This window comes from Schistocerca serialis, chromosome 8 (genome assembly GCF_023864345.2).
Source record: "Schistocerca serialis cubense isolate TAMUIC-IGC-003099 chromosome 8, iqSchSeri2.2, whole genome shotgun sequence".
Classification (NCBI taxonomy): Eukaryota; Metazoa; Arthropoda; class Insecta; order Orthoptera; family Acrididae; genus Schistocerca; species Schistocerca serialis.
In genome coordinates, this window is record NC_064645.1 from 505660224 (window position 1) to 505682984 (window position 22761).

Here is a 22761-nt window from a genome sequence, read left to right on the forward strand (position 1 = left end):
TTTCTTGTCTTTTGTTGTTTTAATAAATTGCCTGTCTTCACCTCTCAGTCATTCCATTTTGCACATGGCCATTGAAGAGGTGAATTTTGGTTTGATTAATGCTGATGCAAAACACACAAGAAATCACTTAACTTTTCCCTATTCTCCTGCTAAAATTTCCCATTCAACACAGGCTCAGTATTATGCAAGTTATCACAAGCTTCACATCCCAATCTCTATGCATCATGTGACTTCCTCTTAATTTTGTGTCTGAGTGATCTATCTCCTTATCCATATTATGTTTCAGATATTTGTATGGTGTGACACATGGTATGAGAAGTGTGAAGTCATCCATATGAGTACTAAAAGGAGTCTGCTAAATTTCTATCACATGATGAAACACACAAATTTGAAGGCTGTAAATTCAACTAAATATTTAGGGATTTCAAATACAAATAACTTAAATTGGAACAATCACATAGATAATGTTGTGGGGAAAGCAAACCAAAGACTGTGATTTATTGGCAGAACAATTAGGAAATACAATAGGTCTGCTAAAGAGACTGCTTACACTACACCTGTCTATCCTTTTCTCGAGTACTGCTGTTTGGCATGGGACATGCAAAAGATAAGACTGATGAAGGACATCAAAAAAGTTCAAAGAAGGATAGTTCATCTTGTATCATCATAAAATAAAGGAGAGAGTGACATGGACATGATACACTAAATGAGGTGGGGATCATTAAAACAAAGGTGATTTCTGTTGCACCAGGATCTTCTCATAAAATTTTAATCACCAACTTTCTCCTCAGTGCTTGAAAATATTTTGTTGGCACCCACCTACAAAGGGAGAAATGATCTTCATAATAAAATAAGAGAAATTTGAGCATGCATGGAAAGATTTAAGTGTTTGTTTTTCCTGTGCACTGTTCTTTGAGAGTGAAACAGTATAGAAAAAGCTTGAAGGTGGATTGATGAACCGAATGGCAGGCACTTAATTGTGAATTGGAGAATAATCATATAGCTGTAGATGTACCCATGCCAAACCTGTCTTTGAATTATTCCTCTGCTCTCATCCTTACGAAAGAACCTCTGGTTGCAAAAACTAGGCCTTCCTTGTGTGTTTTCCTCTGTATGTTTAAAACAACATCTCTGGGAGCTTTGTCTTTTGAGATATGTCCTGAATAGATAATGTTTTATTATGTGAATTCAGTCTTTTTGCAGTTCCCATATACAATGTATGTTTCAAACATGAAGTGGAATCAGATAGAATTTATTATAATAAGTGTGGAAAATTATTTAAAAGATACAGTCAATATGAATGTAAACCAGCTGACTAATGCCGCCGGCCTGGGTGGCTGAGCGGTTCTAGGCGCTACAGTCTGGAACCGCGCGACTGCTACGGTCACAGGTTTGAATCCTGCCTCGGCATGGATGTGTGTGATGTCCTTAGGTTAGTTAGGTTTAAGTAGTTCTAAGTTCTAGGGGACTGATGACCTTAGGAGTTAAGTCCCATAGTGCTTAGAGCCACTTGAATCATTTTTGACTAATGCCAGAAGTATAGTGTGATTTCTATATCCTTCCAAGGAACACTTCTTTCTTCTAACAAAATGCAGAATGTATGTGTCTCTCATTTTTTCCATGGGTGTGTTTTGCTTCCTTCTCTCCTTGTCTTACTTGCTTTTCACTATCTGATTAAGTAATAATGAAAGTTCACAATTCGTCATCTGATTTTTTTTTTGTTTTTTGTTTTTTGTTTTTTCTTCCTCTTTGTACCTCTTTGTCCCTATTCCATTAGCTTCTGTTTTATTAATGAACCATGTTAAACATAGTGAGGTGAAATATAATGAAGTAAACAGAATCTGAAGTAGAAAACTTCATCAGCACCGAAAAGACTTTATTATATAGACATATCAATTAAAAATTTCCTTACAATTTCCATGCTATTTTTGCTTATGAAATCGAGAAAATTTAGACACTGATATTTGTGCAGATGTATATACATACCAATTCCAGTCCAAAGACTGTGATTGGAAGAGCAGCCTGTTTCTTTTCTCGTTCACTAATTTTTGACCTGGTTGATGTTTCATTTTCCACTTGGCACTCTCTCAGGCTGCTAGCATGGCAGCTGAAAAAAAAGTCTGAACTTAAAACTAAGTAGACTGAGAACACTCGTCATGGTTATAAAAACACTAAAATTAAATAAGCATTGAGATCGTAATACTGGTATTATAACGAAGTAACAATTTGAATTAACTGAGAAGTAATTCATATAATTATAAGTAAGAGTATTTCAGCATTAGTCATACTTTATTGTTAGTATACTTTACAGAAGGTGCCTGTAGTGGCAGGTTCTGCTTATTAATACCAGGGTCATCCACAAAGTAAATTCTGTTTGGTTACATAAAACAAATGGGTACAGATACAGAAAAAGTATTTATTGTACAAAAATCTACAACTGTTAAACTACTTTTCTACATGACTTCCGAAATTTTGTAGGCACTTGTCATAGCATGGCACATGTTTTTGTATGCCTTCTTCATAGAAGGTTGCCACCTGTTTATTCAACCATGTCGTAACAAGTTCTTTCAGCTCGTCATCATCGTTGAAGTGTTGACCACCAAGGACAAATTTTAGGTGTAAGAAGAGAAGAAAGTTGCTAGGAGTGAGGTCTGGGCTGTACGGAGGATGATCAAACATGTCCCAGTGAAATTCCCGTAAGAGTTGTTTGGTCATATTTGCCGTATGTGCTCAGGCATTATTGTGGAAAAAACAACACCTTTTGACAGTAATCCTCGGCGCTTGTTCTGTATTGTGTGGCGCAATTTCTTAATGGTCTCACAGTAACCATGTGCATTGATTGTTTGGCCTTGTGATAAGAAATCAATCAGCAAAATGCCTTTTCTGTCCCAAAAAATGGTGCACATGACTTTTTGAGGTGTCAAGATTTGCTTAGGCTTAACCTTAATTTGGGATGAAGTGTGCCTCCATTCCACTGATTGCCGTTTTGTTTCATGGGTGTCATATGATACCCAAGTTTCATCCCCCGTGACCTTCTGAGAAAGAAAACCATCACCTTCTTCATCGTAGTGTGTCAAAAACTGAAGTGCACTGCCCATCTGTTGTTCAGTAAGAATTTTGGGTACCTAATGTGAGCAAAGTTTTCAAAATTTCAGTTTTTCAGTAACAATTTCATGAATTAGTGATGGTGAGATTTGCGGAACTTCCGTAGCAAGGGCACTAAGTGTAAACTTATGGTTGTGCTTAATCTTTTCTTCAGTTGTGTGAACCAGTTCATCAGTAACCACAGATTCATTGTGCACTTGATCATGTCCTTCATTGAACAGTCTGACCTATCTTCTAGCCATTGAATCACTCATAGCATTTTGTCTGTAAAACTCGCAGATTTCCTGATGAATTTCCTTTGGTTTAACTTTCTTTGCATTTAGAAAACGAATCACAGATCTGATTTCACACATGGTGGCATTTTCAATTATGGCTGACATTATAAAGAAGCACTACAAAGCACATGTTGACAGCAGCAATCTGAAAAAGGTGTACATGTCTTCTCCTTGAGTCAGAGTAACTGCCACACGTGCTCGGAACTGTGATCATAGTGCTGCCACAGATAGAAATAGAAACGGAACTTACTTTGTGGATGACCCTCATATATAACTTTAGTTGTATTAATATATCTAAAAACAAAGATGATGAGACTTACCAAACAAAAGTGCTGGCAGGTCGATAGACACACAAACAAACACAAACATACACACAAAATTCAAGCTTTCGCAACAAACGGTTGCTTCATCAGGAAAGAGGGAAGGAGAGGGAAAGACGAAAGGATGTGGATTTTAAGGGAGAGGGTAAGGAGTCATTCCAATCCTGGGAGCGGAAAGACTTACCTTAGGGGGAAAAAAGGACAGGTATACACTCGCACACACACACATATCCATCCGCACATACACAGACACAAGCAGACATTTGTAAACGAGAAGAGAGGATATACTGAAGGGCAAGTTCCCATCTCCGGAGTTCTGACAGGTTGGTGTTAGTGGGAAGTATCCAGATAACCCGGAAGGTGTAACACTGTGCCAAGACGTGCTGGCCGTGCACCAAGGCATGTTTAGCCACAGGGTGATCCTCTTTACCAACAAACACTGTCTGCCTGTGTCCATTCATGCGAATGGACAGTTTGTTGCTGGTCATTCCCACATAGAAAGCTTCACAGTGTAGGCAGGTCAGTTGGTAAATCACATGGGTGCTTTCACACGTGGCTCTGCCTTTGATCGTGTACACCATCCGGGTTACAGGACTGGAGTAGGTGGTGGTGGGAGGGTGCATGGGACAGGTTTAACACCGGGGGTGGTTACAAGGGTAGGAGCCAGAGGGTAGGGAAGGCGGTTTGGGGATTTCATAGGGATGAACTAAGAGGTTACGAAGGTTAGGTGGACGGCAGAAAGACACTCTTGGTGGAGTGGGGAGGATTTCATGAAGGATGGATCTCATTTCAGGGCAGGATTTGAGGAAGTCGTATCCCTGCTGGAGAGCCACATTCAAAGTCTGATCCAGTTCCGGAAAGTATCCTGTCACAAATGGGGCACTTTTGGGGTTCTTCTGTGGGAGGTTATGGGTTTGAAGGGATGAGGAAGTGGCTCTGGTTATTTGCTTCTGTACCAGGTCGGGAGGATAGTTGCGGGATGCGAAAGCTGTTGTCAGGTTGTTGGTGTAATGGTTCAGGGATTCCGGACTGGAGCAGATTCATTTGCCACGAAGACCTAGGCTGTAGGGAAGGGACCGTTTGATGTGGAATGGGTGGCAGCTGTCATAATGGAGGTACTGTTGCTTGTTGGTGGGTTTGATGTGGACGGACGGGTGAAGCTGGCCATTGGACAGCTGGAGGTCAACGTCAAGGAAAGTGGCATGGGATTTAGAGTAGGACCAGGTGAATCTGATGGAACCAAAGGAGTTGAGGTTGGAGAGGAAATTCTGGAGTTCTTCTTCACTGTGAGTCCACATCATGAAGATGCCATCAATAAGTCTGTACCAAACTTTGGGTTTGCAGGCCTGGCTAACCAAGAAGGCTTCCTCTAAGCGACCCATGAATAGGTTGGCATACGAGGGGGCCATCCTGGTACCCATGGCTGTTCCCCTTAATTGTTGGTATGTCTGGTCTTCAAAAGTGAAGAAGTTGTGAGTCAGGATGAAGCTGGCTAAGATAATGAGGAAAGAGGTTTTAGGTAGGGTGGCAGGTGATTGGCGTGAAAGGAAGTGCTCCATCGCAGCGAGGCCCTGGACGTGCGGAATATTTGTGTATAAGGAAGTGGCATCAATGGTTACAAGGATGTTTTCGGGGGTAACAGACTGGGTAAGGATTCTAGGCGTTCGAGGAAGTGGTTGGTGTCTTTGATGAAGGATGGGAGACTGCATGTAATGGGTTGAAGGTGTTGATCTACGTAGGCAGAGATACGTTCTGTGGGGGCTTGGTAACCAGCTACAATGGTGCGGCCGGGATGATTGGGTTTGGGAATTTTAGGAAGAAGGTAGAAGGTAGGGGTGCGGGGTGTCAGTGGGGTCAGGAGGTTGATGGAGTCAGGCGAAAGGTTTTGTAGGGGGCCTAAGGTTCTGAGGATTCCTTGAAGCTCCGCCTGGACATCAGGAATGGGATTACCTTGGCAAACTTTGTATGTGGTGTTGTCTGAAAGCTGACACAGTCCCTCAGCCACATACTCCCGACGATCAAGTACCACTGTCGTGGAACCCTTGTCTGCCGGAAGAATGATGATGGAATGGTCAGCCTTCAGATCACGGATAGCTTGGGCTTCAGCAGTGGTGATTTGGGAGTAGGATTAAGGTTTTTTAAGAAGGATTGAGAGGCAAGGCTGGAAGTCAGAAATTCCTGGAAGGTTTGGAGGGGGTGATTTTGAGGAAGAGGAGGTGGGTCCCGCTGTGACGGAGGACGGAACTGTTCCAGGCAGGGTTCAATTTGGATAGTGTCTTGGGGAGTTGGATCATTAGGAGTAGGATTAGGATCATTTTTCTTCGTGGCAAAGTGATATTTCCAGCAGAGAGTACAAGTGTAGGACAGTAAATCTTTGATGAGGGCTGTTTGGTTGAATCTGGGAGTGGGGCTGAAGGTGAGGCCTTTGTATAGGACAGAGGTTTTGGATTGGGAGAGAGGTTTGGAGGAAAGGTTAACTACTGAATTAGGGTGTTGTGGTTCCAGATTGTGTTGATTGGAATTTTGAGGTTTTGGAGGGAGTGGAGCTGGAAGTGGGAGATTGAGTAGATGGGAGAGACTGGGTTTGTGTGCAGTGAGAGGAGGTTGAGGTTTGCTGGAAAGGTTGTGAAGGGTGAGTGAGTTGCCTTTCCGGAGGTGGAAAACCAGGAGATTGGATAGTTTTTTAAGGTGGAGGTTGGCATACTGTTCTAATTTGCAGTTGGCCTGTAGGACGATGCTCTGAACAGCTGGTGTGGATGTGGGAGAGGAAAGATTGAGGACTTTTATTAAGGATAGGAGTTGACGGGTGTGTTCATTGGCTGAGTTGATGTGTAGGTGAAGGATTAGGTGGGTGAGGGCAATGGATTGTTCAGTTTGGAACTGGTATAGTGTGCTTGAGTTGTCTTAACATCCAGATGGGTTGAAGGCTATGTGTATATTAATCCTCTGCAGGTAATGTGTCATTGTGTTGCCAGTACATTTCTGTAATGGTGTTGTTGATTCCACTGAGTAGAATCTTGGGGCACTGACAGCCCATCTCCTTTCCCCATCCCCCTGCCCTGTACCTGGAACTTTTTGAAAGAAATTTTTGCCATTTGACAGTAGATTTGGATTCATTTATGGAACCACAGTTGCTGTCAGTACCTCATTGTCTTGACATCTGTCATAGTGTGTCACACATGTCTGTCTGCTGAGTTGCTGGGGGGAGGAAAACCTGTACATTTTTGGCCATAGATTTGGCAACACCTTTGGTACCGATGTATACCACTTTAAGCTGATTGATGGATGCAACTTTATTTCCCTGTTTTACCCAGAGGATCAATCAATGTCCTGTCACTCCATCCTTCGACCATGTAGGGGTCTAGATACAGTGGCTTCAAAGCCTTACATAGTGGGCCCAGGTACATAAAGTTCTGTTTCGTTGCGCCTGAATAGCTCCTTTGTTGTGGTAATAGGTGAATTTAAACCAAATTTCTTCCATCTTCTTATGGAGATTAACAATTTCTTTTAAAAATGAGAGTGGCTTATTTTTGTTGATTTTTAGTGTGCTTTTTATGGTTTTATGGTAACAAAAGAGTCATATCACCCACCATTTTTAACAGTTAACATTCATTACTTTTCTTTAAAAAATGAAATTTTGCTATCTAAATTATGTGTATTTCATACATTATTTCACTGACTATAAAAGTTGCCAACAGCCTAGCCATAGTTATACACCAGTTCCCATCAGATCAGCAAAGTTAAGCACTGTCAGGTTGGGCTAGCACTTGGATGGGTAACCATCCGGTCTGCTGAGTGCTGTTGGCAAACGGGGTGCATTCAGCCCTCGTGAGACAAACTGAGGAGCTACTTGACTGAGAAGTTGCGGCTCCAGTCTCATAAACTGACATATGATCACGAGAGTGGTATGTTGACCACATGCCCCTCCACATCTGCATACAAGGATGCCTATAGGCTGAGGATGACACAGCGGCCGGTCAGTGCAATTGGGCCTTCCTATACTGTTAGGATGGAGTTTAGTTTTTTTTAGTTTTTTTAATAGTATGAAGTTAAAATTTTGGTGTCAGGTTTTATATTTGTAAGTACTTATTATAATTACTATGACAAGCTCTTTCCTGCACAAGAATGTCATGGATCTGAAAAAAACCCTGTCAATATCTCCAGATATTAAGTTGGAACCAATGACACAGTTTATGGGAGTCTTATCTAAAGATGATCCTCAAGATTCACTTTTTGAACAATCGCCTTTATTTTTTGCTTGAAAATTGGATGATGGCAGTGAGGAAAAAGGTGATTACTTCCATCAAGACTTCAGATGGTATCAGGGTCACTGCAATACCAATAAGCTGGGAGACTACTGTTTGTCACTTCACCAAGACCGACAATGAACAACTGGTCAGAGAGAAGACTATATATTAGATGATAAAAAGAAGAAAATAAACATTAGTTCTAATGGGAAAAATTAAATTATTTTCCATTCTAACTACATGCATTTTACCAATTTGCAGCAACACTAACCATGATAGAGAGAGAGAGAGGGAAAGAGAAAGTTGTGAGATACAACTATGGCACCTGTGTAATGAACATTGATGTTGTGTAGGTAGGCGTGAAAGACAGAAGGAATAACTCACTTGACAACTGCAGCGACCCATCATAGATGAACTCTGCCAAAGGCACTTAACAGTCCTTCTAAAGCATACTGTGCAATCTCAGCATGCTAGCAGGAGGAAGGAAGATTAGAGTTTAATGTCCTGTTAATGATGAAATCATTAGATACAGGGTACAAGCTCAGACTGGGGAAGGCTATCAGCTGTGCTCTTTCAAAGGAACCATTGTGGCCTATTTAGGGAAATCGCTAAAAATTTAAATCTGGATGACTGCTCGGAGATTAGAACCAGTTTCCTCCTGAATACAAATTCATTGTCTTACCATTGTGCTATCTTGTTTGTTTGTAGCAGGACACGCTCATTGTAAAGACACTTCAGCTATCAAGATATTAGCAGTAAATTTTCAGTGTTCGGAATAAAGTTCCTGAATTTACTACCCTCCAGGAAGTGTGTGGCATGCAAATTATTCTCGGGACTGAGACCTGGCTGAAACCTGAGATAGAAAGTTCTGAAATATTTAGTGAGGATTGGAATGTGTATCAGAAAGACAGATTAGACACCATAGGAGGTGGTGTCTTCATTGCAGTTGACAAAAATATTGTGTCTACTGAGGTCGAAGTAGACTGTGATTGCGAAGTTATCTGGACATATTTAACAGGGCTAGGGGAAATAAAGTTAATTGTTGGGTGTTATTACTGGCCACCAGGTTCCACCATGGCAGTTCTAGAATCATTCAAAGGGCGTCTACATTCTGAATCGCAGAAGTACCCGGATCATGCTGTATTAGTCGGAGGTGACTTCAACCTACCTAGTATAGACTGGGATGTCTATGGATTCATTACAGGTGGTACAGACAAGCTGTCGAGTGAATTACTTTTGAACACATTATCCGAAAAATGTCTTGAGCAACTAAATCGACAGACAACGGGTAATGGGAATATTTTAGATCTGGCAACCACGAACAGACCAGATCTCATAGACGGTGTCAGTGTTGAGACAGGGATTAGTGATCATGATGTTGTCATTACGACTATGGTTAAAAGTCGGTCAAGAAGGCTAGGAGAGTATTCTTACTAGAAAGAGCAGATAAGCAGTTGTTAGCATCCCACTTAGTAACTGAATCGACTTCATTTACTTCCAGTACGATGGACATGGAAAAATTATGGGCAAATTTTAAACACATTGTAAATCACGCATTGGAGAAGTATGTGCTGAAAAAGTGGGTTACAAATGGAAAAGACCCACCGTGGTTTAACAGCGCAATTCGGAGAATGCTCAGGAAGCAAAGACAGTTGCACTTGCGGTACAAGAAAGATTGGGAGAATGAGGACAGGCAAAATTTAGTAGAGATTCATGCTGCTGTAAAAAGAGCGATGTGCGAAGCATTCAACCACTACCACTGTCATACCTTAGCAAAAGATCTTGCTGAAAACCCAAGGAAATTCTGGTTTTACGTAAAATCGGTAAGCGGGTTGAACACTTCCATCCAGTCACTCACTGATCAGTCTGGCCTGGCAACGGAAGACAGCAAAACGAAAGCTGAAATTTTAAATTTAGCATTTGAGAAATCTTTCACGCAGGAGGATCGTACAAACATACTGCCGTTTGAGTCTGGTACAGATTACCATATGGAGGACATAGTGACAGACATCCCTGGGGTTGTGAAGCAGCTGAATGAGTTGAAAATAAATAAATTGCCAGTTCCTGGTGGGATTCCAATTCGGTTTTACAGAGAGTACTCTACTGCATTGGCTCCTTACTTAGCTTGCATTTATCGCCCAACGTAAAGTCCTGAGCGACTGGAAAAAAGAACAGTTGACGCCTGTATATAATAATGGTAAAAGGATGGATCTTCAACATTACAGACCAATATCCTTAACACTGGTTTGTTGCAGGATTCTCGAACATATTCTCAGTTCGAATATAATGAATTTCCTTGAGACAGAGAAGTTGTTGTCCATGCATCTGCACAGCTTTAGAAAGCATCGCTCCTGCGAAATACAACTTGCCCTTTTTTCACATGATATCTTGCGAACCACGGATGAAGGGTATCAGACGGATGCCATATTACTTGACTTCTGGAAAGCGTTTGACTTGGTGCCCCACTACAGACTCCTAACTAAGGTACGAGCATATGGGATTGGTTCCCAAATATGTGAGTGGCTTGAAGACTTCTTAAGTAATAGAACCCAGTACATTGTTGTCGATGGTGAGTGTTCATTGGAGGTGAGGGTACCATCTGGAGTGCCCCAGGGAAGTGTGGTAGGTCTGCTGTTGTTTTCTATCTACATAAATGATCTTTTGGATAGGGTGGATAGCAATGTGCGGCTGTTTGCTGATGATGCTGTGGTGTACAGGAAGGTGTCGTCGTTGAGTGACTGTAGGAGGATACAAGATTACTTGGACAGGATTTGTGATTGGTGTAAAGAATGGCAGCTAACTCTAAATATAGATAAATGTAAATTAATGTAGATGAATAGGAAAAAGACTCCCATAATGTTTCAATACTCCATTAGTAGTGTAGTGCTTGACACAGTCATGTCGATTAAATATTTGGGCATAACATTGCAGAACGATATGAAGTGGGACAAGCATGTAATGGCAGTTGTGGGGAAGGCGGATAGTCATCTTCGGTTCATTGGTAGAATTTTGGGAAGATGTGGTTCATCTGTAAAGGAGGCCGCTTATAAAACACTAATACGACCTATTCTTGAGTATTGCTCGAGCGTTTGGAATCCCTATCAGGTCGGATTGAGGGAGGACATAGAAGCAATTCAGAGGCGTGCTGCTAGATTTGTTACTGGTAGGTTTGATCATCATGCGAGTGTTACAGAAATGCTTCAAGAAGTCGGATGGGAGTCTCTGGAGGAAAGGAGGAGTTCTTTTCATGAATTGCTACTGAGGAAATTTAGAGAACCAGCATTTGAGGCTGATTGCAGTACAATTTTACTGCTGACAACATATATTTCGCGGAAAGACCGCAAAGATAAGATAAGGGAGATTAGGGCTCGTACAGAGGCATATAGGCAGTCATTTTTCCCTCATTCTGTTTGGGAGTGGAACAGGGAGAGAAGATGCTAGTTGTGGTACGAGGTACCCCCTGCCACGCACCGTATGGTGGATTGCGGAGCAACCGATGAAGAAGTGAAGAAGAACTGTGTTCACACAAGACTTGGTCGTGAGTAACATGATTGCAACTTCCAGTGAATGGGGAAGGCTTTCAACCATGTCATTAGAAGCTATATGATATGTTGTTATTCTCGTGCATGGAATACTACTGTTTCCCATCAGCGATCTTAATTAGTTGTCACTTGTTCCAGGCAGCTAAAGTGTGCTGTCCAACTGAAAGTATGGGCTACTCTCTCCATTGTTTGAAATCCTCGTGGTAAAATTTCTAGTCACCCCTTGAATCAGTCGTTTCCTGTAAAGCAGTAGTAGAAGTTGTTAGAAGCAGGTAGCTGGCCAATTATATTCACATTGCAGTTATGCTAGACTTGTGTCAGGATAATAAAGGTTTTGAGTGTAACAATGTTTTCAGTTCCACTGATGTATTGCATGTTGGTTGCAAGCTGAGTAATAAAATTGTAATGATTGTGTTGAATGCTGTGTTGTTTGAAGAGGGCCACTGCAAAGACCGTTGAAATGTGTGCTTTAATAATGGATTTAGTGTCAAAGCGATGGGGCCTAATGTCCAAAAGGAATTTATTCAAATGGAAACTCATGGTGGAAGCCTTTGCACTTATATCAGTGTGCTGTTGCTCCAGAGTTCTGTAAATAGAAGTGTCAGCAGTCAGCACTGTGTAGATATGATGAAGATGTGGCCTTCGACCATAAATCTGGAGTTTTTACGGCCTTCTAGGTAGCCATCAGTTCTGTATAAAACACTGGCTTCTGTCTGACTTTTTAACTAAAAGGCCCAAGGGCTGCCAGGTTGCATTGATGTGCTACTGAAGAACTGCACCTATGACAGATGACAAGGGTTGAAGCACAAGAAAAGATCACAAAACAGGCTCTCTGGTTAGATGTTTGAGTGAAACAATCTGTGTACGGTTTGTCTAATTCAAATGGATGATATTGTGGTCAACATAAGGCCACAACAATGTAAAAAAGTCAAAAAGAAGCAACAAGAACTTAGAAAACTCTCTCTCTCTCCAGTGACAACTCCAGATTGGGCAAAGATGAGAGTGTCATGGAAAATGATGTATAGAACTCCACTTCATCCTCAACAGTGGAGGCATTAATGCTGTTACTACTAAAGCTTCTACTCTATAGATGAATATGTTAACAGGGCCAGTTAGACCAGCCTGTTAGATTTTAGTTTTGACAGCATTTGGTCACAACAGTCAAGATTAGGTATTTTGTTTATGATAAATTAATTTAAAGTGTGTAACTATGTTTCATTATGACAATGTATTAATTCTGTAAATATTAGCAGTTCCAGTTTACTGTAATATATTCATCTATTTTGGCGATCTGACAAATGACCAGGGTAGTGAGTATTGTATTCAAATTTTTTACATTTTTTATGTTATACTTTCTGATATGTTCCACACCCATTGGACTCATCTCATTTTTGGGTCTATGGAATGAAATCTAAATCTAATCAATGAATTACTGCTTGCTGTAAATGTGCAATGTCTGATTAGCACTTGCTGAATGCCATAAATGTAACAACAAAAATAACAAATGTAGTATGGATCCATTGTAGCACAATAATATAGTGAACAGGAATAATAATTCAATATTGCGGAGCTGATTTGATTCAGGATACGCGTGAACTTACATAGCCCATGATGTGTGTTACACCTTATATGTGACACCATGGTCAAGGATTTTCAAGGAACAATCTAAATGTAGCCATGATGCAGTGCATGGCCAATTTTATTTCATATCAGTACCACCAAGTTTGTCTCAAATCAAATCAAATTTTTACTATCCCATAACATGCCTCACATAATCAAAGATTGTGACATAGGTGGCTTGTCAATTTTAAGACTGACATACAGACTAATAAACTAATCTAAGGTGACAATACATATGTACAGGGTTATTACAAATGATTGAAGCGATTTCACAGCTCTACAATAACTTTATTATTTGAGATATTTTCACAATGCTTTGCACACACATACAAAAACTCAAAAAGTTTTTTTAGGCATTCACAAATGTTCGATATGTGCCCCTTTAGTGATTCGGCAGACATCAAGCCGATAATCAAGTTCCTCCCACACTCGGAGCAGCATGTCCCCATCAATGAGTTCGAAAGCATCGTTGATGCAAGCTCGCAGTTCTGGCACGTTTCTTGGTAGAGGAGGTTTAAACACTGAATGTTTCACATAACCCCACAGAAAGAAATTGCATGGGGTTAAGTCGTGAGAGCATAGAGGCCATGACATGAATTGCTGATCATGATCTCCACCACGACTGATCCATCGGTTTTCCAATCTCCTGTTTAAGAAATGCCGAACATCATGATGGAAGTGCGGTGGAGCACCATCCTGTTGAAAGATGAAGTCGGCGCTGTCGGTCTCCAGTTGTGGCATGAGCCAATTTTCCAGCATGTCCAGATACACGTGTCCTGTAACCTTTTTTTTGCAGAAGAAAAAGGGGCCATAAACTTTAAACTGTGAGATTGCACAAAACACGTTAACTTTTGGTGAATTGCGAATTTCCTGCACGAATGCATGAGGATTCTCTACCGCCCAGATTCGCACATTGTGTCTGTTCACTTCACCATTAAGAAAAAATGTTGCTTCATCACTGAAAACAAGTTTCGCACTGAACGCATCCCCTTCCATGAGCTGTTGCAACCGCGCCGAAAATTCAAAGCGTTTGACTTTGTCATCAGGCGTCAGGGCTTGTAGCAATTGTAAATGGTGAGGCTTCTGCTTTAGCCTTTTCCGTAAGATTTTCCAAACCGTCGGCTGTGGTACGTTTAGCTCCCTGCTTGCTTTATTCATCGACTTCCGCGGACTACACGTGAAACTTGCCCGCACGCGTTCAACCGTTTCTTCACTCACTGCAGGCTGACCCATTGATTTCCCCTTACAGAGGCATCCAGAAGCTTTAAACTGCGCATACCATCGGCGAATGGAGTTAGCAGTTGGTGGATCTTTGTTGAACTTCGTCCTGAAGTGTAATTGCACTGTTGTGACTGACTGATGTCAGTGCATTTGAAGCACGACATATGCTTTCTCGGCTCCTGTCGCCATTTTGTCTCACTGCGCTCTCGAGCGCTCTGGCGGCAGAAACCTGAAGTGCGGCTTCAGCCGAACAAAACTTTATGAGTTTTTCTATGTATCTGTAGTGTGTCATGACCATATGTCAATGAATGGAGCTACAGTGAATTTATGAAATCGCTTCAATCATTTGTAATAGCCCTGTATTTCTTTACATGGTTAGCAATTTAAAAAAAAAAAAAAAAAAAATCTGTGGTTATAATATACTATGGTGTTACTTTTTAGAGAGATACTATATTACATGGTCATCATTCAAGAAATCTTCTACACTACAGTATCATTTACTTTTAAAACAGTTTTTCACGCCTCCTTGAGTATTTTATGGATCTGGATCACTTTTCTCCTAACAGATTTTATTTACAAATTTCGTGCCCATGTAGTGTGGAGTTTTTTCATACAGGCTGAGTCTATGGATAGGTAGCATGTAACGTACCCTACGTCTAGTCTCATACTGATGCAGAAAGCAGTTATCCTCAAAAAGTTGTGGGTTTTTGCAAAGTTTTATTTCAAATTGTAATTTTTTACCCATGCCTCCACTTCCCTAAGTGTCTGCTCAATACGGCCGATTAGTCTTCATTGGTTTTACACCAGACTATCGCTGTTGAATCATCTGCACCATGGATGGCATCTGACTCAACTTGAAATGGCATATCATTGATGTAACACAAAAATAATAGTGGCCCTAATATTGAGCCTTGTGGGACACCTAATTGTATGTGTTTCCAGCCAAAAAGGAATTTCTTGCCACTAAAATAAGTACTCTTTGTTTTCTGTTTGGCAAGTATAAAATGACATACAATTAAGAAAGTTTTCTTGAAAACCATAGCTAGTCAGTTTTTGAAGCCGATCATGGTTTAAAGCGTCAAAGGCTTTGGTAAGACTGCAAAAGATGCCTGATATACACATTCTATTATCAAGACAATTGCTAACTTTTGTGACCAATTAATTTATCGCATGGGTTGTGCTGCAGTCTTTCCTGAAACTGTACTGATTATGTAAAATAATATAGTGGGGTGAATTATAATTTTCTATCTGGTCATATGCAGCTCTTTCAAATATTTTTGAAAAAAAAAACAAAAAATGCTAACCATGAGATGTGCCTATGTTTCCTGTTTCGCCTTGTTTGCCTTTTCATAAATTGGCAGAACTGCAGCATATTTTAACTCTGGAAAACATCCCTCTTTGCAAGACTAGTTGATTATGACAAAAAGTAGATGTGCAACACTATGAAGTACTGATTTTATTATTCTAGTGGAAACCTCATCCCAATCCACTGAATTTAAATTTTTCAGGGACATTACAATTTTAATGACATTAGAGCTTGAAGCAGGTGAAAATTTAAAACTCGAGTAATTTCTCACTGCCATACTAGGAACTGTACTTGGTGATGAGCAGTCACCAATTTTGTTAAAACTAATGAAGGATTCATATATGGCACTGGGATCTGTAACTGTCCTACAATTCATCATTAGTTTAGATTTCATTTTCTCTCCATTTTGCTGCCAACCTCACTTCTTATATCAGATCAAACATCTTTGCATTTGTTTTTGCATTTAAAATGAATGTATTGTTTGCAGCACACTTTGCTAGTTTAACTACATGTCAAATTTTTTGTATATGCTTACATATTTAAGAAATTCAGGATTTCAATAATCTTTTGCTTGCATATGCCAATGGCCTTGCTACTGTGGTAATGCCGGTTCCCTTCAGATCATCGAAGTTAAGCACTGTCGGGCTGGGCTAGCACTTGGGTGGGTGACCATCCGGTCTGCCGAGCGCCGTTGGCAAGCATGTTGCACTCAGCCCTTGTGAGGCAAACTGACATGTGGCCGGCAGAGCTGTGTGCTGACCACATGCCCTTTCATGTCCACATCCAGTGACGCCTGTGGACTGAGGTTCGGGCGGAGTTAAGTTTTATTTTTTGCTTCCATATGCAATTTTTCTCTTCTTAATGCTAGACACTCCAATTTCTTTTGTTACCCGTGATCTACGTTTGTGAGACCTAGACCATATTGTTACAAAAGTGAACATTCATTGAATATGCTCATGAATTTGGCTGAGAAGTTATTGTAATTGTCATCTGTTGAAGTGAGTTTGTTCACTGACCATATGGTGAGGCTTAGTTTTTTAATAAATATGTCCACATTTTCTTGGCTTTAGTTCCTACATCTATTTGTTGTGCCATTTAAATTTAATTTTGATAATGATACAGATTTCATGCATTATTTTGTCAACAGATCGATTCAAGTGTTGCTCACGTGTTGTGAAACTAGCTTTTTCATAACTGTTGACATCAAGAAGTCTTACATTTTTAAACTTTGAACACAAGTGTTTTATTTTTTCATTTGTTCATCAAATTCCACTATTTAGGCAAGAGCAGTTCACCAGATCAAACCTCATAGGTATGTTGTTGTTGTGGTCTTCAGTCCTGAGACTGGTTCGATGCAGCTCTCCATGCTACTCTATCCAGTGCAAGCTCTTCATCTCCCAGTACGTACTGCAGCCTACATCCTTCTGAATCTGCTGAATGTATTCATCTGTTGGTCTCCCTCTACGATTTTTACCCTCCACGCTGCCCTCCAATACTAAATTGGTGATCCCTTGATGCCTCAGAACATGTCCTACCAACCGATTCCTTCTTCTAGTCAAGTTGTGCCACAAACTCCTCTTCTCCCCAATTCTATTCAATACCTCCTTATTAGTTATGTGATCTACCCATCTAATCTTCAGCATTCTTCTGTAGCACTACATTTCGAAAGTTTCTATTCTCTTCTTGTCTAAACTATTTATTGTCCATGTTTCACTTCCATATATGGCTACACTCCATACAAATACTTTCAGAAACGACTTCCTGACACTTAAATCTATACTCGATGTTAACAAATTTCTCTTCTTCAGAAACGCTTTCCTTGCCGTTACCAGTCTACATTTTATTTCCTCTCTACTTCAACCATCATAGGTATATTCGTCACTATAATGTTTGTAGCTGATAGCAACTGCAAGATAATGACCAATTTTTGATCCTGCTATGAGAATAACACAGTCACTCTTAGTAGAAATGCCCCATTCTTTATCACCACTGCTAATAATGTTTTCGAACTTTGCTCCAGGCTTAACAAAAGCTGAGACACTCATGTTTTCTTTTGCAGTGTTTGATAAAAAGTTTGAAGCATTGAGTGCATGGCTGTCTCTGAATATTTTGACTTTTATTCCATGATGAATTTGTTTTTGTGTTGCTGCAGACTTATTCTTTGCAGATTTCATATCAGTTTTTTATGGTCCATTTTTCCACGGGATTTTAAGCACAGCAGTGATATCTTCTACATCTTCAGAGGCAAGGTTTTTATTGGTTACATAGTGAATATGTGCAGAATGTTTTTTCTTGTCTATTATTGTTAGACAGTCTTTTTTTAAGTTTTCCTTTCCTACCATTTTAGATGTAGCATATTTCTTGGTCAAATGGGAGCTAAAGGTTTCGAAACACTTATTTTCATTCACTTTTAAACTGTTCCCCAGTATTTTGCATCTGTGTTTTAAAGTAGCACATTTCATCTGTAATGCTTCAATATCACTTTGCACATGTTTATTTACTGAATGCTTTTCTCTGATAATTTTTATACACTTTTTTCATGTTTCGGTACATAGGGATCACTTGACTACGAGTAGTCCACAGTTACCAGTTTTATGTTTATTTTGCAACAGTTTTCATGAAACCACCATTTACAACATTTCTTAACTTTCATCTCACATAACTTACAGTTACCACCACTTTTTAATTCACTTTTATCGGAGCAATTTACACCTACTAGTCTGGTCGGTGCCATCTTTACCATTTAGACCTCTGTATTTTCATACGGCAGAAGGCAAAATGACTAGTGTCGATTTCTGCTATCTAATTCTCATTACACTACATATTAAAAACAATGAATACAGTTGAACTGTCACACATTTATCCTCAGATTATTTTCTGTGTTTACCTAACAGGTTATTCAGGCTTTTCTTCCAAAGGTTCATTGATGTTCTCTGTTGCACTTTCATACAGTCTGCACTGACCTATTATGGTCTTAAAAATGTGTGTCTGATTCTGTTCAATGTTGCTGTCATGTTTACCTGATAAATAACGCAAACTCTGGAACAGTACTCCAGAACTGATCACTCCAGTGTCTTGCATACAATTTCCTTTACTGAAGAATCACACTTTTCAGAACCATTCCAACAAATTCAAGTCTTCTACCAGCTTTCCCTACTGATATTACTTGTTCATTGTACTTCATCTTGCTGGTACCAAAAAACAAACTTATGTACTGAATGGATTGACTTAAGGTATTTGCTATACGCACAAAGAGACAAAACTTCAACATGAAAAACAGACAGCTATGGTTCATACATTTGTAGACCGGTGGGTTAGTTCCAAAATTCAGAAGAAAGTGCTGCTTTAATGACAGCTAAAAGGTCTGTGAAAAACCGCCCAGACGGGTGTACACATTAACATGCTGCTTCTAGCACATGGGGAGGCAAGTCTGCTGGGATCAAATCTGCCTTGCAGATTAACAATGAGGCCTGGTGGGATGGCCAGCCTGAGTGTCATATTTAGGCAGTCTCTCATATGTTGTTGTTGTGGTCTTCAGTACAGAGACTAGTTTGATGCAGCTGTCCATGCTACTCTATCCTGTGCAAGCTTCTTCATCTCCAAGTACCTACTGCAACCTGTAGGGTGTATTTATCTCTTGGTCTTCCTCAATGATTTTTTACCCTCCACACTTCCCTCCAATACTCAATTGGTGACCCCTTGATGCCTCAGAACATGTCCTACCAACCGATCTCTTCTTCTAGTCGAGTTGTGTCACAAATTCCTCTTCTCCCCAATTCTATTCAGTACCTTCTCATTAGTTGCATGGTCTACCCATCTGATCTTCAGCATTCTTCTGAAGCACCACGTTTAGAAAGCTTCTATTCTCTTCTTGTCTAAACTATTTATTGTCCATTTCACTTCCATGGCTACACTCCATACAAATACAAGTACTTTCAGAAAAGACTTCCTGGCACTTAAATCTATACTCAGTGTTAACAAATTCCTCTTTTTCGGAAACACTTTCCTTGCCATTGCGAATCTACATTTTATATCCTCTCTACTTTAACCATCATCAGTTATTTTGCTCCCTAAACAGCAAAACTCAGCTACTACTTTAAGTGTCTCGTTTCCTAATCTAATTCCCTCAGCATCATTTGATTTAATTTGACTACATTCCATTATACTCGTTTTCCTTTGTCATGTTCATCTTATATCCTCCTTTCAAGACACTTATCCTCCTTTCAAGACATTCTCCATTCCGCTCAACTGCTGTTGCAGGTCCTTTACTGTCTCTTGACAGAATTACACAATCATCAGCAAACCTCAAAGTTTTTATTTCTTCTCCATGGATTTTAATTCCCACTCCAAATTTTTATTTTGTTTCCTTTACTGCATGCCTAATATACAGATTGAACAACATCGGGGACAGGCTACAACCCTGTCTCACTCCCTTCCCACCCACTGCTTCCCTTTCATGCCCCTCGACTTTATAACTGTCATCTGGTTTCTGTACAAATTGTAAACAGCCTTTCACTACCTGTATTTGATCCCTGCCACCTTCAGAATTTGAAAGAGCGTATTCCAGTCAACATTGTCAAAAGTTTTTTCTAACTCTACAAATGTTAGAGATGTAGGTTTTGATTTTCCGTAATCTATCTACTAAGATAAGTCATAGCGTCAGTATCGCCTCACGTGTTCCAACTGTTGTGACTCGCTGATCATTCAAAGTGCCGCCGCTCAATTGCACGCGTCCTCTACGTGCGGCGCTGTCTGCCAGCCATGCAGCAGCTGCGCCACCTAAGCGGCCAGCCAGGAAGCGGCCGTTAGACTTGGACTCAGTGCTCATTCGAAAGTTACCGTGTTCACACGTATTGCTTGTCAAGTTGCCCTGTGACTTATATGTGTTGTGTCGTTTTGAAATATATGCTTTCAACTTGATGTTATAACATTTCTACAGAATCTAAACTGATCTTCCCCAAGATCAGCTTCTACCAGTTTTTCCATTCATCTGTAAAAGAATTTGTCTTAGTATTTTACAGCCGTGACTTATTAAACTTACAGTTTGGTAATCTTCACACCTGTTGACACCTGCTTTCTTTGGGATTGGAATTATTATATTCTTCTTGAAGTCTGAGAGTATTTCGCCTGTCTCGTACATCTTGCTCACCTGATGGTAGAGTTTGTCAGGGGTGGCTCTCCCAAAGCTATCAGTAGTTCTAATGGCATGTTGTCTACTCCTGGGGCCTTGTTTCGACTCAGGTTTTTAAGTGCTCTGTCAAGTTCTTCACGCAGTATCATATCTCCCATTTCATCTTCATCTACGTCCTCTTCCACTTCCATAATATTGCCCTCAAGTACATCGCTCTTGTGTAGACCCTCTATACACTCCTTCCACCTTTCTGCTTTCCCTTCTTTGCTTAGAACTGGTTTTCCATCTGATCTCTTGATATTCATACAAGTGGTTCTCTTTTTCTTCACAGGTCTCCTGTAGGCAGTATCCATCTTACCCCTAGTGATATATGCCTCTACATCCTTACATTTATCCTCTAGCCATCCCTGTTTAGCCATTTTGCACTTCCTGTTGATCTCATTTTTTAGACGTTTGTATTCCTTTTTGCCTGCTTCATTTACTGCACTTTCATATTTTGTCCTGTCATCAATTAAAATCAATCTCTCTTCTGTTATCCAAGGATTTCTACAAAACCTCTTCTTTTTACCTACTTGATCCTCTGCTGCTGTCACTGTTTCATCTCTCAAAGCTTCCCATTCATCTTTTGTTGTATTTCTTTCCCCTGTTCTTGTCAATCATTCCCTAACGCTCTTTCAGAAACTCTCTACAACCTCTGGTTCTATCTTTATCCAGATCCCATCTCCTTAAATTCCCACCTTTTTGCAGTTTCTTCAGTTTTAACCTACAGTTCATAAGCAATAGATTGTGGTCAGAATCCACATCTGCCCCTGCAAATGTCTTACAATTTAAAATTGGTTCCTAAATCTCTGTCTTACCATTATGTAATCTATCTGAAACCTTCAAATGTCTCCAGGCCTCTTCCACATATACAACCTTCTTCCATGATTCTTAAACCAATTGTTAGCTATGATTAAGCTATTCTCTGTGCAAAATTCTACCAGGCAGCTTCCTCTTTCATTCCTTACCCCTCTTCCATATTCACCTACTACTTTTCCTTCTCTTTGTTTTCCTACCATAAAATTCCAGTCCCCCATGACTATTAAATTTTTGTCTCCCTTCACTATCTGAATAATTTCTTTTATCTCATCATACATTTCTTCAATCTCTTCAGCATCTGCAGATCTAGTTGGCATACAAGCTTGTAGTACTGTGGTAGGCGTGGGCTTTATGTCTATCTTGGCTGCAACAATGTGTTCACTATGCTAGTAGCTTTTCCACACTCCTACTTTTCTTATTCATTGTTAAACCTACTCTTGCATTACCCCTGTTTGATTTTGTATTTATAACCCTGTATTTACCTGACCAGAAGTCTTGTTCCTCCTGCTACCGCACTTTATTAATTCCCACTATATCTAACTTTAGCCTTCCCTTTTTAAATTTGTAAGCTACCTGCCCAATTAAGGGATATGACCTTCCATGCTCCAATCCGTAGAATGCCAGTTTTGATTCTCTTGATAACGACACCCTCATGAGTACTCACTGCCCAGAGATCTGAATGGCGGACTATTTTACCTCCGGAATATTTTACCTAAGAAGATACCATCATCATTTAACCATATAGTAAAGCTGCATGCCCCCAGGAAAAATTATGACTATAGTTTCCCCTTGCTTTCAGCTGTTCACAGTACCAGCATAGCAAGGCCGTTTTGGTTAATGTTACAAGGCCAGATCAGTCAATCATCCAGACTGTTGCCCCTGTAACTACTGAAAAGGCTGCTGCTTCCTTCAGGAATCACACATTTGTCTGGCCTCTCAACAGATACTCCACCATTGTGGTTGCACCTACTGTATGGCTATCTGTATCGCTGAGGCATGCAAGCCTCCCCACCAACGGCAATGTCCATGGTTCATGGAGGGGGGGCTCCCACATATACCTCTGTAAATACTGAGCTGATACCCATGTCCTGCCTTAGACACAATCTACACAAACATTCAGAAAACGTTCTGACACT

At 40.3% G+C, this 22761-nt stretch overlaps 1 protein-coding gene across 1 annotated transcript in view; it reads right to left on the reverse strand.

Moving 5' to 3' along the window:
- Nucleotides 1-22761, reverse strand: part of LOC126416672 (centrosomal protein of 104 kDa) — a 412118-nt gene that overhangs the window by 87616 nt on the left and 301741 nt on the right. The window contains exon 8 of the mRNA XM_050084474.1: nt 1987-2107. Within this exon, the coding sequence (XP_049940431.1) occupies nt 1987-2107 (121 nt within the window). The remainder of the gene's footprint in view (nt 1-1986; nt 2108-22761) is intronic.